Source organism: Hemitrygon akajei, chromosome 1 (assembly GCF_048418815.1).
Source record: "Hemitrygon akajei chromosome 1, sHemAka1.3, whole genome shotgun sequence".
In the NCBI taxonomy this organism is placed as follows: domain Eukaryota; kingdom Metazoa; phylum Chordata; class Chondrichthyes; order Myliobatiformes; family Dasyatidae; genus Hemitrygon; species Hemitrygon akajei.
The window spans coordinates 9156072-9170035 of NC_133124.1; the positions used below are offsets into that span (position 1 = coordinate 9156072).

At 42.6% G+C, this 13964-nt stretch overlaps 1 protein-coding gene across 1 annotated transcript in view; it reads left to right on the plus strand.

Moving 5' to 3' along the window:
* The window catches only part of pou6f2 (POU class 6 homeobox 2), a 655269-nt gene that overhangs the window by 249229 nt on the left and 392076 nt on the right, over positions 1–13964 (plus strand). Inside the window, exon 3 of the mRNA XM_073031620.1 lies at positions 8156–8247. Within this exon, the coding sequence (XP_072887721.1) occupies positions 8156–8247 (92 nt within the window). The remainder of the gene's footprint in view (positions 1–8155; positions 8248–13964) is intronic.

Sequence of the window (13964 nt, forward strand, 5' to 3'; positions counted from 1 at the left end):
CATCCAGTTCTTTCTTCAGTGCTGCAACATGCTCTTAGAATGTAGAAAATTGGGAGGAGATTTGATAGAGGTAAACACAATTTTGAGGGGTATAGAAAGGGTAAATATAAGCAGGTTTTTTCTACTGAGGTTGGGTGAGACTACAACTAGAGGTCATATGTTCAGGGTGAAAGGTGAAATGTTTAAAGTGAACCTGATGGGGAATTTCTTCACTCAGAGGTGGTGTGAGTGTGGAACGAGCTGCCAGCAGATGTGATGGATACGGTGGTTTGATTCCAACATTTAAGAGAAATCTGGGCAGGTACAGGAATGGTAGGTGTATGGAGGACTATGGTCTGGGAGCAGATTGACGGAACTAAGCAGAACAAAATGTTAGCGCACACTAGATGAGCTGCAGTGCCTGATTCTGTTCTGTAGTGTTCTATGACTATAATCAACAAACAGTTTTATCATTAATAACTTTAATGATACTCTGAATGCAGTGTGTTTTTTTTTTGCTAATTAGTAAATTCAGCCTTTTTTTTAGAAGTACAAAAATTCTCAAGGCCACAGGGTCTTTGCTTATTAGTTAACACTTTATTCTGCTTTTGCATCAATGCGCTCTGGAAATGAATGGAATTACGTTTTGCCCCTATGCTCTGTTATACTCGCAAAATGTCTTGTTTGATTCACTGATGTGCAGAATTGTGATTTTCAAACATTGCAAAGAGTACTTTATCTGATAAACACAGGAGATTCTGCAGATGCTGGAGGTCCAGAGTAAAACACACACAAAATGCTGGAGGAACTCAGAGTCAACGTTTCAGGCTGAGACCCTTCCGAGACCTTGGGGCATCACAGACAAGTATGGAAACACAAATGCCCTTGAATAAAAAAGCCTGAAGAAAGTAATGGATAGAGCCTGTCCATCATGGGTAAAGCCATCCCAAACATTGAGCACATCTGCACAGAATGCTGTTGCAGGAAAGCAGCATCCATTCATCATCAGGGACATCATCCACCCAGGTCATGCTCTCTTCTCACTACTGCCATCAGGAAGAAGGTACAAAAGCCTCAGGATTCACACCACCAGGTTCAGGAACAGTTATTACCCCTCAACCATCAGGCTCTTGAACCAAAGGGGATAACTTAACTCAGCTTCATTTGTCCCAACATTAAAATGTTCCCATAACCAACGGATTCCCTTTTAAGGAATCTTCCTCCCATGTTCTCGATATCTGTTGCTTATTTATTTATTATTATTATTATTTATTTCTGTTTGTATTTCCACAGTTTGTTGTCTTCTGCCCTCTGGCTGTGGCCTTTCATTGTGGCCTTGGTGTGGCCTTAGTGTGGCCTTTCATTGATTCTATTATAGTTATTATTCCATAGATTGACTATGCCCACAGGAAAATGAATCTCAGGGTATATACATTGCTAATAAATTTACTTTGAACTTGTGATGAAGGGTCTTGGCATGAAATGCTGACTGTTTATTGCTCTCTATAGACACTACCCAACCTGCTAAGTTCCTCCAGAACTTTGTGTGTGTAATAGCAACTCCTCTACTTTCTTAGAAGTTTGTGAAAGTTCATCATGCATTTGGAGTACAGTGAGCAGTTCTGGCTCCTCATCTAAGAAAGGATGTGCTGCCATTAGAGAAGGTCTAGAAGATGATCCCGGAATAAAAAGGTTAACATTGAGAAGCTTTTGATGGCTTTGGGCCTGTACCCGCTGGAGTTTAGAAGAATGAGGCGGGGCTGGAGGGGGGGAGGAAATCTCATTGAACCCAACCAAATATTGAAAGGCCTAGACAGAGTGAATGTGGAGAGCATGTTTCATATAGTGGGGGAGTCTAGGACCAGAAGGCACACCCTCGGAATAAAAGGACATCCCTTTAAATGAAGATGAGGAAAAATTTCTTTAGCCAGATGAGTAGTAAATCTGGGCAATTCATTGCCAAAAACGGTCGAGTTATTGGGTAAATTAACAGTGGAGATTGATAGGTTCTTAATTAGTAAGGGCATCAAAGGTTATGGGGGGAAGGCAAGAGAATGGGTTTGAAAGTGATAATTAATCAGCTATGATAGAATGGCAGAGCAGATTCAAATAGCTGGCCAGATAGCCTAATTTTGCTGCTATGTCTATGAATATTGCCACTGTTATTTCCAATGGGCCCCACAAGTGGGGGCACTGATGATGAGGGCATTTTCAAAGGGTGGCACCTCTTGTATAGTTAGGTATCACAGATTCATGTATGGAGTCCATACACTCCGAGAAGATGGATGAGACTAGACTGTATTGTATGGAGATACAATGCAGGATAGGACCTTCCGGCCCTTCCAAGCTACACCGCCCAGCAACCCACCGGCTTAACCCCAGCCTAATCACAGGACAATTTACAATGACCAATTAACCTACCAACTAGCACGTCTTTGGACTGTGGAAGGAAACCAGACCACCGGGAGGAATCTCACATGGTCACGGTGAGAACATACAAACTCCTTACAGACAACGCTAGGAAATGAACCCAAGTTGCTGGTATGATAAAGCATTGTGCTAATGACTACACTGCTGTGCCACCACAAACCAGATGTTATAGGTTTGTTACAGATGTTGATGGGATGAGGCAGATTAACAGTTTGGCAGGGACTAGATGGGACAAAAGGCCTGTTCAAGTGCTCTGGTGCTCTATGATTCTATGATTTTTGTGGAATGGAGTCAGAGCAATCACAAAAAAGGAGGTGCAAGGTATGGTCAAGAGAGAGACAGGAAAGGAAAGTGGTCAGAAGAGAGAACAAAATGGATGTTTGGAGTAATGTGGTGGCATAGACTAGCTGGGCTGACACTTGTCTCTGTGCCACAAACTCCATGTGATTTGCCCCGATCTTGCAACACATCTTCGGCAAATCAGGAGAATACTCACCAGTCTTCATCAAAGGGTCAGCAGTGAAAAGGGTGGGCACTTTCAAGTTCCTGGGTGTCACCATCTCTAAAGACCTGCGTCTAAAGGCCCAACATATTGATGCAATTACAAAGAAGGATCTCCAGTGACTATATTTTGTAAAGAGTTTGAAGAGATTTGGCATGTCAGAAGTGGTTTGGCATTGCCTTTTTCTGGGCAGTGTCTTTACAAAGCAGGTGACCCCAGTCTTTATCAATACTCTTCAGAGATTGTCTGCCTGGTGTCAGTGGTCACATAACCAAGACTTGTAATATGCACCAGCTGCTCCCTTGGTTTCATGTGACCCTGATCGAGGGCTAAGCAGGTATTAGACCTTGTCCAAGGGTGACCTACAGGCTAGCAGAGGGAAGGAGCGCCTTACACCTCCTTTGGTAGAGATGTATCTCCATCCCACAGTCCAGACATATGTATGTTCAAATGACAATGAACTTGAAATTGACAATAATTTTCAGATTCACAGGGAAAATGCAGGAATTGAGGCTGATAGGATTGCTCTGTATGAACCCATTGAGTCAAATGGTTCCCATCCATATTGTAAAACTTCTCTGATCCATCACGAACCAAAGTTCAAAAGTTCAAAGTAAATTTATTATCAAAATACATATATGTCACCATATATAACCCCACGATAACCATATAATAACCATATAACAATTACAGCACGGAAACAGGCCATCTCGGCCCTTCTAGTCCGTGCCGAACGCTTACTCTCACCTAATCCCACTGGCCCGTACTCAGCCCATAACCCTCCATTCCTTTCCTGTCCATATACCTATCCAATTTTACTTTAAATGACAATACCGAACCTGCCTCTACCACTTCTACTGGAAGCTCATTCCACACAGTTACCACTCTCTGAGTAAAGAAATTCCCCCTCGTGTTACCCTTAAACTTTTGCCCCCTAACTCTCAACTCATGTCCTTTTGTTTGAATCTCCCCTACTCTCAATGGAAAAAGGCTATCCACGTCAACTCGATCTATCCCCCTCATAATTTTAAATATCTCTGTCAAGTCCCCCCTCAACCTTCTGTGCTCCAAAGAATAAAGACCTAACTTGTTCAACCTTTCCCTGTAACTTAGGTGCTGAAACGCAGGTAACATTCTAGTAAATCTTCTCTGTACTCTCTCTATTTTGTTGATATCTTTCCTATAATTTGGTGACCAGAACTGTACACGATACTCCAAATCTGGCCTTAACAATGCCTTGTACAATTTTAACATCACATCCCAACTCCTATACTCAATGCTCTGATTTATAAAGGCCAGCATACCAAAAGCTTTCTTCACCACCCTATCCACATGAGATTCCACCTTCAGGGAACTATGCACCATTATTCCTAGATCACTCTGTTATGGTTATGGTTATATGGTTAATAAAATATTAAGAACATGAGATGCAGAGTCCTTGAAAGTGAGTCTTGCAATAGTTTCAAAGTTGTGAGGACATGTAACATCGTAAATGCAAATAATACAGGATGTTTTATTTTTTTAAAGTTTTTGTGACTGTATGATTACTGCTATCTTATATATGCTATGTGTGCCTTGTGCTGTGTATGACTGTTGGGTCTGTGTTTTGTACCTTGGCCCTGGAGGAATGCTGTTTCGTTTGGCTGCATTCCTTGGTATTAATGTATGGCTGAATGATAATTAAATGATACAGTGGACGTGGAGAGGATGTTGCCTATAGTGGGAGAGTCTAAGACCAGAGGACACAGACTCAGAATAGAGAGGCATCCTTTTAGAATGGAGATAAGGAGGAATTTCTTAAGCCAGAGAATGGTGAATCTGTGGAATTCGTTGCCACAGGCAGCTGTCAAGGCCAAGTCATTGTGTATGTTTAAGGCAGAGATTGATATGTTCTTGATTGGTCAGGCGTGAAGAGATACATGAATATAAGGAAGGACAAGCAAATGATTGGGTACAAATACAGACAGAGCAAAAAGTTAAATTGTACCACAGAGGCAAAATTCAAAAGAGTGAAGAATACCAGACTGAAGGTGCTGTATTTCAATACATGTAGCATTCAGAATAAGGTGGATGAGTGATGCACCATCAATAACTCACGCTGAGACTTAGGAAGCGAGATATCGGCTTTTATTGACTGGAAAAATAAACAACACTACATCCTGGGGAAAATGAGGGAGAGCAGCAGCCCACAGTCGCCTTTATACAGGGGTCTGTGGGAGGAGCCACAGGAGCAGTCAGCAGGGTCTGTGGGAGGAGCCACAGGAGCAGTCAGCAGGGGTCTGTGGGAGGAGCCACAGGAGCAGTCAGCAGGGTCTGTGGGAGGAGCCACAGGAGCAGTCAGCAGGGGTCTGTGGGAGGAGCCACAGGAGCAGTCAGCAGGGGTCTGTGGGAGGAGCCACAGGAGCAGTCAGCAGGGGTCTGTGGGAGGAGCCACAGGAGCAGTCAGACAGGTATATCTAGTTCACCACAATGAGCTCGTATCACAATTAGAGATTGGTCGGTATGACGTTGTAGGCATCAATGAGTCATGGCGGAAAGACCATAGTTGGGAGCTTAACATCAAATGATATACTTTGAATTGAAAGAATAGGCAGGAAGGCAAAGGTAGTGGTGTGGCTCTGTAGGTAAGAGATGGAATTACATCTTAAGAGAGAGGTGACATAGGGTCAGAGAATGTTGAATCCTTGTGGTGGAGTTAAGAAACCAAAGGGTTAAAAAAAACATTATGGAATCATATATAGGCCTTCAAACAGTAGCCAAGATGTGGGGTTGAGATTGCAAAGGGAGCTGGAAAAGGCATGTAATAAGGGTGATGACACAATTATAATGGGGACTTCAATATGCAATATGCAATGTTGGTGTCAGATCACAAGAGAGGGAATTTGTTGAATGCTTATGAGATGGCTTTATAGAGCAGCTTGTATTTGAGCTTATCCAAGAAAAGGTTATTTTGGACTGGGTGTTGTGTAATAAGCTAGATCTTATTAGGGAGCTTAATGTAAAGGAACCCTTAAGAGGCAGTGATCATAATCTGATTGAATTCATACCGCAATTTGAGAGGGAGAAGTGTAAGTCACATGTAAGACTACTACAGAGCCATGAGCGAGGAGCTTGCCCAAATGGATTGGAGGAGGATACTGGTGGGATAACGGCTGAGCAGAAATGGCTGAAGTTTCTAGAAATAGTCCAAAAGGCATAGGATAGATATATCCCACAGAAGTTGTTCTCAAATGCCATGGGTAGGCAATTGTGGCTGACAAGGGAAGTTGAGGACTGCATAAAAGCCAAGGAAAGGGCATATAAGGTAGCAAATGTGAGTGGGAAGGTTGGATGATAGGGAAGCTTTTTTAATCCAACAAAAGGCAACTTAAAAAGCTGTAAGAAGGGAAAGGATGAAATGTGAGGGCAGACTAGCCAATAATATAAAGCAGGATACCAGAAGTTTTTTCAGTTATATAAAGAGTAAGAGGGAGGTGGGAGTTGATATTGAACCACTGGAAAATGATGGTGGTGAGGTAGTAATGGGGGACAAAGAAATGGTAGATGAACTTAATGGTTACTTTACATCAGTGTTCACTATGGAAGACACCAGCAGTGTGCCAGAGCTTCATGAGTGTCAGGAAGCAGGAGTGAGTGTCACTCCACTCTTTAAGAAGGGAGGGAGACAAAAAAGGACATTATAGGCCAGTTAGCCTAACCTCAGTGGTTGGAAAATTGTTGGAGTCCATTATTAAGGATGAGGTTTCAGGGTACTTGGAGACCAATGATAAAATGAATCAAAGTCAACATGGTTTCTGTACAAGAAAATCTTGCCTGACAAATCTGTTAGAGTTCTTTGAGGAAGTAACAAACAGGATGGACAAAGGAAAATTACTAGATATCATGAACTTGGATTTTCAGAAGGCATTTGATAAGGTGCCACATATGAGGCTGCTTAACAAAATAAAATCCTATGGCGTTACAGGAAAGATATTGGCATGGATAGAGGAATGACTGACAGGCAGAAGTCAGCGAGTGGGAATAAAAGGGGCCTTTTCTGGTTGGCTGCCAGTCACCAGTGGTGTTCCTCAGGAGTCAGTACTGTGATCGCTACTTTTCACATTGTTTGTCAATGATTTAGACAATGGACTTGATGACGTTGTGGCAAAGTTGCAGATGATATGAAGATAGGTGGAGGGGTAGGTAGTGCTGAGGAAGAAATGCAATTGCAGCGCGACTTGGGCAAATTTGAGAAATGGGCAGAAAAGTGACAGGTGGAATACAGTGTTGGGAAATGTACGATTATGCATTCTCGTAGAAGGAACTATTATCTAAATGGGGAGAAGGTACAAACATCAGAGGTGCAGAGGGACTTAGGAGTCCTCGTGCAAGACTCCAGGAAGGTTAATTTACAGGTTGAGTCTGTGGCAAAGAAGGCATATGGCATAAATTGGCATTTATTTCAAGTGGAATAGAGTATACAAACAAGGAGATAATGCTGAAGCTTTTTAAGACTCTAGCCAGGCCACACTTGGAGTATTGTCAAGTTTTGGGCCCCATATCTTGGAAAGGATGTGTTTTCATTGGAGAAAGTCCAGAAAAGGTTCACGAGAATAATCCCGGAAATGAAGGGTTTAACGTATGAGGAGCATTTGGTAGGTTTTGGCCTGTATTGGATGGAATTCAGAAGAATGCGGGGGGATCTTATTGAAACCTGAAACCTACCGAACATTGAAAGGACTAGATAGTGTGGATGTGGAGAGGATGTTTCCTCTGGTGGGGGTATCCAGAACTAGGGGGCACAACCTCAAAATTGAGGAGTGACCTTTTAGAACAGAGTTAAGGGGGAATTCTTTTTTAGCCAGAGTGTAGTAAATCTGTGGAATGCTCTGCCATGGACTGCAGTAGAGGCCAAGTCCATGGGTATACTTAAGGTGGAAGGAGATAGTTTCCTGATCAGTCTGGACATCAAAGGATAAGGCAAGGAGGCAGATGCATGGGGTTGAATGGAATCCGGAATCAGCCGTGGTGGAATGGCGGAGCAGACTCAATGGGCTGGATGGCCTAATTCTGCTCCTATGCCTTACGGTCATGGTCTTATACAGGGAGAAGGCAGGAGTGAGGCTGAGCAGGAAAATGGATCAGCCATGATGAAAAGGCGGAGCAGACTTGATGGGTAAAATGGCCTAGTTCTGTTCCTATGGTCTTATGGACTTCAACTTGAAGTTGAACTTGAACTTAATGGAGTTTCTGTTTGAGTTGCAGGGACCAGAGGAAACACTACACACTCGGAGCCCTGCACACCTGAGCAACACCAGCCTAGTCATTCACATCCTTCCTTCACAGTCGGGGCTCAGGTCAGTACAGGAAAACCTCTCATCAATGGCAGATCATCTACATGTGTTTATAACTGTGTGGAAATGTAATATAATTGTATGCAAATACCTCTTTGATAGAAATCAATATTCAAAGTCCATCTAACCATTGTCTTTTATGACTGATCGTGTCTATTGAAAAATTAAGCAGTATAACATTTCTGTAAATCCATTCATACTATATGTGTGAAGGAGAGATCTAGATTAGAAAGAGTGCAAAGAAAATTTGCAAGAATGTTACTGAGTTTTGAAGGCCTGAGTTACAGAGTAAGGTCAAATATGCTAGGACCTATTGCTAAGAAGTTATGATTAAAATATAAAAATAATTTTGCAGTTGTTTTCCTTAAGCAGAGTTTCACAACATTTTCACTCCTTGGAGTCATAGAATCGTAGAAGAGTACAGCACAGAAACAGGCCCTTTGGCCCATCTAGTCTATACTGAAACATTTAAACCACCTACTCCCATTGACCTGCACCCTGATCATAGCCCTCCATACCCTTGCCTTCCATGTCTCTATCCAAACTTCTCTTAAATGTTGAAATTGAGCTCACAATGCATCATTTGTGGTGGCAGCTCGTTCCACTCTCTCACGACCCTGAGTGAAGAAGTTTCCCCTCATGTTCCCCGTAAACTTTTCATCTTTCTCCCCTAACCCATGGCCTCTGGTTGTTGTCCCACACAACCTCAGTGGAAAAAGCCTGCTTGCATTTACCCTGTCTATACCCCTCATTCCATTAAACAAGGGATCCAAGAAAACACGAGGAAATCTGCGGATGCTGGAAATTCAAGCAACAACACACACAAAATGCTGGTGGAACACAGCAGGCCAGGCAGCATCTATAGGGAGAAGTACTGTCGACGTTTCGTTCTCTCTCTGCCCATCACTCTGCCTGTTCTCCATCTCCCTCTGGTGCTCCCTTCCCCCTTTCATTCTCCCTAGGCCTCCCCTCCCATGATTCTTTCCCTTTCTCCATCTCTGTATCCCTTTTGCCAATAACCTTTCCAACCCTTAGCTTCACCCCACCTCCTCCAGTCTTCTCCTATCATTTCGCATTTCCCCCTCCCCCTCCTACTTTCAAATCTCTTACTATCTTTTCTTTCAGTTAGTCCTGACGAAGGGTCTCGGCCCGAAATGTCGACAGTGCTCCTTCCTATAGATGCTGTCTGGCCTGCTGTGTTCCACCAGCATTTTGTGTGTGTTGAAGGGATCCAAGGACCTCAGTTTGGGAACCTCTGCCCTTAAATATTGGTGACTTAATTCCCTGGAGAGTAGAAGATTGAGGGGAGATTTGATAAAGCTATACAAAATTATGAGGGGTCTAGATCGGGTAAACGCAGCCAGGCTTTTTCCACTGAGGTTGGGTGGGACTACAACTAGAGGTCATAGGTTAAGGGTTAAAAGTATATTTAAGGGGAACATGACAGGGAACTTCTTCATTCAGAGTATGGCGAGAGTGTGGAATGAGTGGTGGATGGGAGTTCAATTTTGACATTAAAGAGACATTTGGAAAGGTACATGGATGGGAGGGGTATGGCGGGCTGTGGACCGGGTGCAGGTAGACAGGACTAGGCAGATTGATAGTAGTTCAGCATGGACTAGATGGGCCAAAGAGCCTGTTTCTGTGCTGTATGACTAATACACATTGCTAGATTTCAGATACAGCATAGCAGAGAGCAGAGGGGAATAACTGCAAGATATAATGTCCGTGCTAAATTCTCAGAGCTCTGAAAAAACCCAATTGTAGAAGTTTTTCAGCCGGTAAATTGCACAATTGCCCTGACCCCATTTCTGAACATTCAGTTAACACAGTCAGTTCAAGGGCACCGTTGGCAATTTTACTTCTGCCCTTTCACCATTTGGGCTATTTCATTTCTGGCTTCATTTGAGATTGTGAGACATCTGTTTACATTTTCAATTGCATGCTTCCAATTAATGAGCTATCTCAAGAGATGGTTCATGATGTAATTGTAAGACAAGCGATCTGCTCACCAAGTATATTTTAATTTTATGTTATCACTATTGATATTTCAGTAGAGAGAAATAGACAAGAAACTGACAATAAGATTCTTGGGGAGGATAAAAACAAAATTCAATGTAGAAACAAAAGAATATCTGGTAAAAAAAAATTGTACTGTGGAAACTGAATACTTTCCCAGAATCTCTGAAACTGTCTGAGCTGAGCTTAGGCAAATTAATAGGAGATGAAATTAGGAATGCCTTTCACAAATTTTGTTTTATAATGCTATCTACTTCAAGCACGTGTTATTCCTGCACACTATTCAGATTCAAATTAATTTGTTTATCACACGTGCATGGAAATATGCAATGAAATGAGTTGACTATGTTAACAACCAACACTCCTGAGGATGTACTGGTGGCCGCCCACACGAGTCGCCAAACATTCCGGTGGCAAGATAGTATGCCTACAATGTTCAGCAGAACAACTCAAACAACAACAACAGAACAACAGCAGAACAAACCCCTTCCTGATCTCCCACCCACTAACAATGACAGGCAGTCCCCCAAAGATAGGCTGCTTCCAGACCTTCAGTTCTTGGCCACAGAACTCAGATTCACAGACATTGCAGACTCTATAGCATGGTCTCTGATTTACCCATGTCCATACAGAAGACATCATCCTAACCTTCATGGTATTGGTGATTCGTGCTGGAGTTGTCTGAGCAGCTGGTTCATATCACTGGTCCTGGTTGTGTGACCTCTGACACCAGGCAGAAAATCTCTGAAGGGTATTGATAATGGCCGGGGTCAATCGTCTTGTAAAGACACTGCCCAGAAGAAGGCAACAACAAACCACTTCTGGCCAGAACAAACATGGTGATGGGTACACGATTGCCCACATCATACAAGATGGAACCTATTGATAATGATGATCATTGGCGATTACTCTTCCACCATCAGGCTGCTGAACCAAGATTCAACATTCAAAATTGTTTACTGTCATTTCCAGTACAAGAGTGTAAAGAACAAAATGATTGTTACTTCAGATCTGATGAATCAGATGAAGAACACAATAATTAAAAAGCACAATAAATATAAACACATAACATAGATTGATTATATGTACATTAAGTTGACACTAGGTGAAGGAGTGCCTGTATGTAATTGAGCTTTGTCTACTGGCCAATCCGGACATTGGAAGTGTGGAGAGGAGAGGACTTCAATCAGGTCCACTGTCCGAGGATAAAAGGCAGGAGCGAGTCGTGGCATCATAATAGAGCTTGACCAGGAACCAGTCAGCATTTGGGATTGATTAGTAAGAGCAAATTAAAGGAAGGCAGGGGTAAGCACAGTGCTAGTCGTTGCAGCAGCAGTTGTCTGAGTGGATGGAGTCAGAGGGACGATCTTAAGGCTTTAGTTCTTTGAGGCTTACACGAAGAGAAAGCAAAGGAAAAAAAAGCTAATTTTTTAAACTCTCGTCTTTACTTCTCCTCAGCTAGGACAGTAGGGATGCCAGGCAGGATAGTGAAATGCTCTTCTTGTGGGATGTGGGAAGGCAGGGAGGCCTCCAGTGTCCCTGATCACTACAACCATGAGAAGTGCTTTCAGCTGCGGCTTCCAACACTCTGGGTTAAGGAGTTGGAGCAGGAACTGGATGAACTCCAGATCATTCAGGAGGCTGAACGGGTGATAGATAGGACATATAGAAAGGTAGTTACACCCTGTGGCCATTCCCCTTAACAACACGTATATCACTTTGGAGATGGTCAATGGGGGGGGGATGACCTAACAGAGGGAAGTCACAGTGGGTGAGTCTTCCTCTGTGACTCAGAAGGGAAGGGGAAAAAGGAGGTACGCTGTGGTGATATGTGATTCTTTAGCTAGTGGAACGGATGGGAGGTTCTGTGGGTGAGAACTGGATTCCTGAATGTTATGTTGCCTCCCATGTGCCAGGGTCCAGGATATCTCAGACTGAGTCCTCAGCGTTCTTAAATGAGAGGATGAACAGCCAGAAATCATGGTCCACGGAGATACCAATGACATGGGCAGGATGAGTGATGAGGTTTTGCATAGGAAGTTCAAGGAGTTAGGTGCTAAGTTAAAGGGCAAGACCTCCAGGGTTGTGATCTCAGGATTGCTACCCATGTCACGTGCTAGTGAGGCTAGAACTGGGAAGATTATACAGTTTAATACGTGGCTAAGGAGTTGGTGCAGGATGGAGGATGTAAGATTTTTGGATCATTGGGATCTCTTCCAGGGAAGGTTGGACCTGTACAGAAGGGACGGTTTGTACCTGAACTGGAGGAGGACTAATATCCCAGCAGGACGACTTGTTAATGCTGCATAGTGGGGGTCAAACTAGAGTTGGAGAGGGATGGGATCCAGAGTGTCAGAATGGTTAGTGGAGAGGTTGTGGAGGCAGATGTTGGTAAGACCTCAGACAAAGTTAGGAATCAAAAGGTTGAGTATGGTGCGACTAGTGTCCTAAGTTACCTGTATTTCAATGCAACAGGTATCGTAGGAAAGGCAGATAATAATGCTGAAGATGAAGTAGCTGGTTTACAAACAGAGACAATGTGTAGTGAGGATAAAGCAAAACTGAAGCCAACAAGATGAGTTGCAACGTAAAAGGTTAAAAAAAATCGAAAAGGGTGAATACAGTACTTTAAATGCACAAAGTATACTGAATAAGATGGATGAACTTGCAGACAGTATAGGGTCGGAAGGTGTTGAATCGTTGTAGATAGAGCTAAGGAACTGCAAAGGTAAAAAGACCCTGATGGGAGTTGTATACAGACCTCCAAACAATAGTAAGGACATGGCCTACAATTACAGTGGGAGACAAAAAATACGTGCAGAAAGGGCACTGTTACAATCGTCATGGGGGATTTCAATATGCAGCTAGATTGCGAAAATCAGCTGACTTAAAAGCCAAAGAGAGAGCATATAAAAGAGCAAAACATAGGGGAAAGTTAGAGGATTGCGAAGCTTTTAATAACCAACAGAAAGCAGCTACAAAAGTCATTAAGAAGGCAAAGGTGGAATATGAAAGTAAGCTAGATAATAATATTAAAGCGGATAGCAGATACATAAAATATAAAAGAGCGCAAGAGTTTACAGTGGTGTTAGAAAGCTTGTAAACCCTGTAGAATTTTCTCTATTTCTGCATAAATATGACCTAAAATGTGATCAGATCTTTACTTAAGTTGTAAAACTAGATAAAAAGAACCCAATTAAATAAATAACACAAACAATTATACTTGTTCATTTATTTATTGAGAAAAATGATCCAATATTACATGGTTTTTTTTGGAAAAAGTATGTGAACCTTTGCTTTCAGCAACTGGTGTGACCCCCTTGTACAGTAATAATTTTAACCAAACATTTCCGGTAACTGTTGATCAGTCCTGCACATCGGCTTGGAGGAACTTCAGGCCTTTCCTCCTTACAAAACTGCTTCAACTCTGGGATGTTGGTGGGCTTCCTTTCATGAACTGCTTGCTTCGGGTCCTTCCACAACATTTCTATAGGATTAAGGTCAACACTTTGACTCGGCCATTCCAAAACATGAATTTTCTTCTTTTTAAACCATTTTGTTGTTGATTTAATCTTGTCTTTCAGATCATTGTCTTGTTGCATCATCCAACTTCCATTAAGCTTCAGGTGACGGACTGCTAACCTGACATTCTCCTGTAAAATATCTTGATACAATTTTGAATTCATTGTTCCCTCATGCAG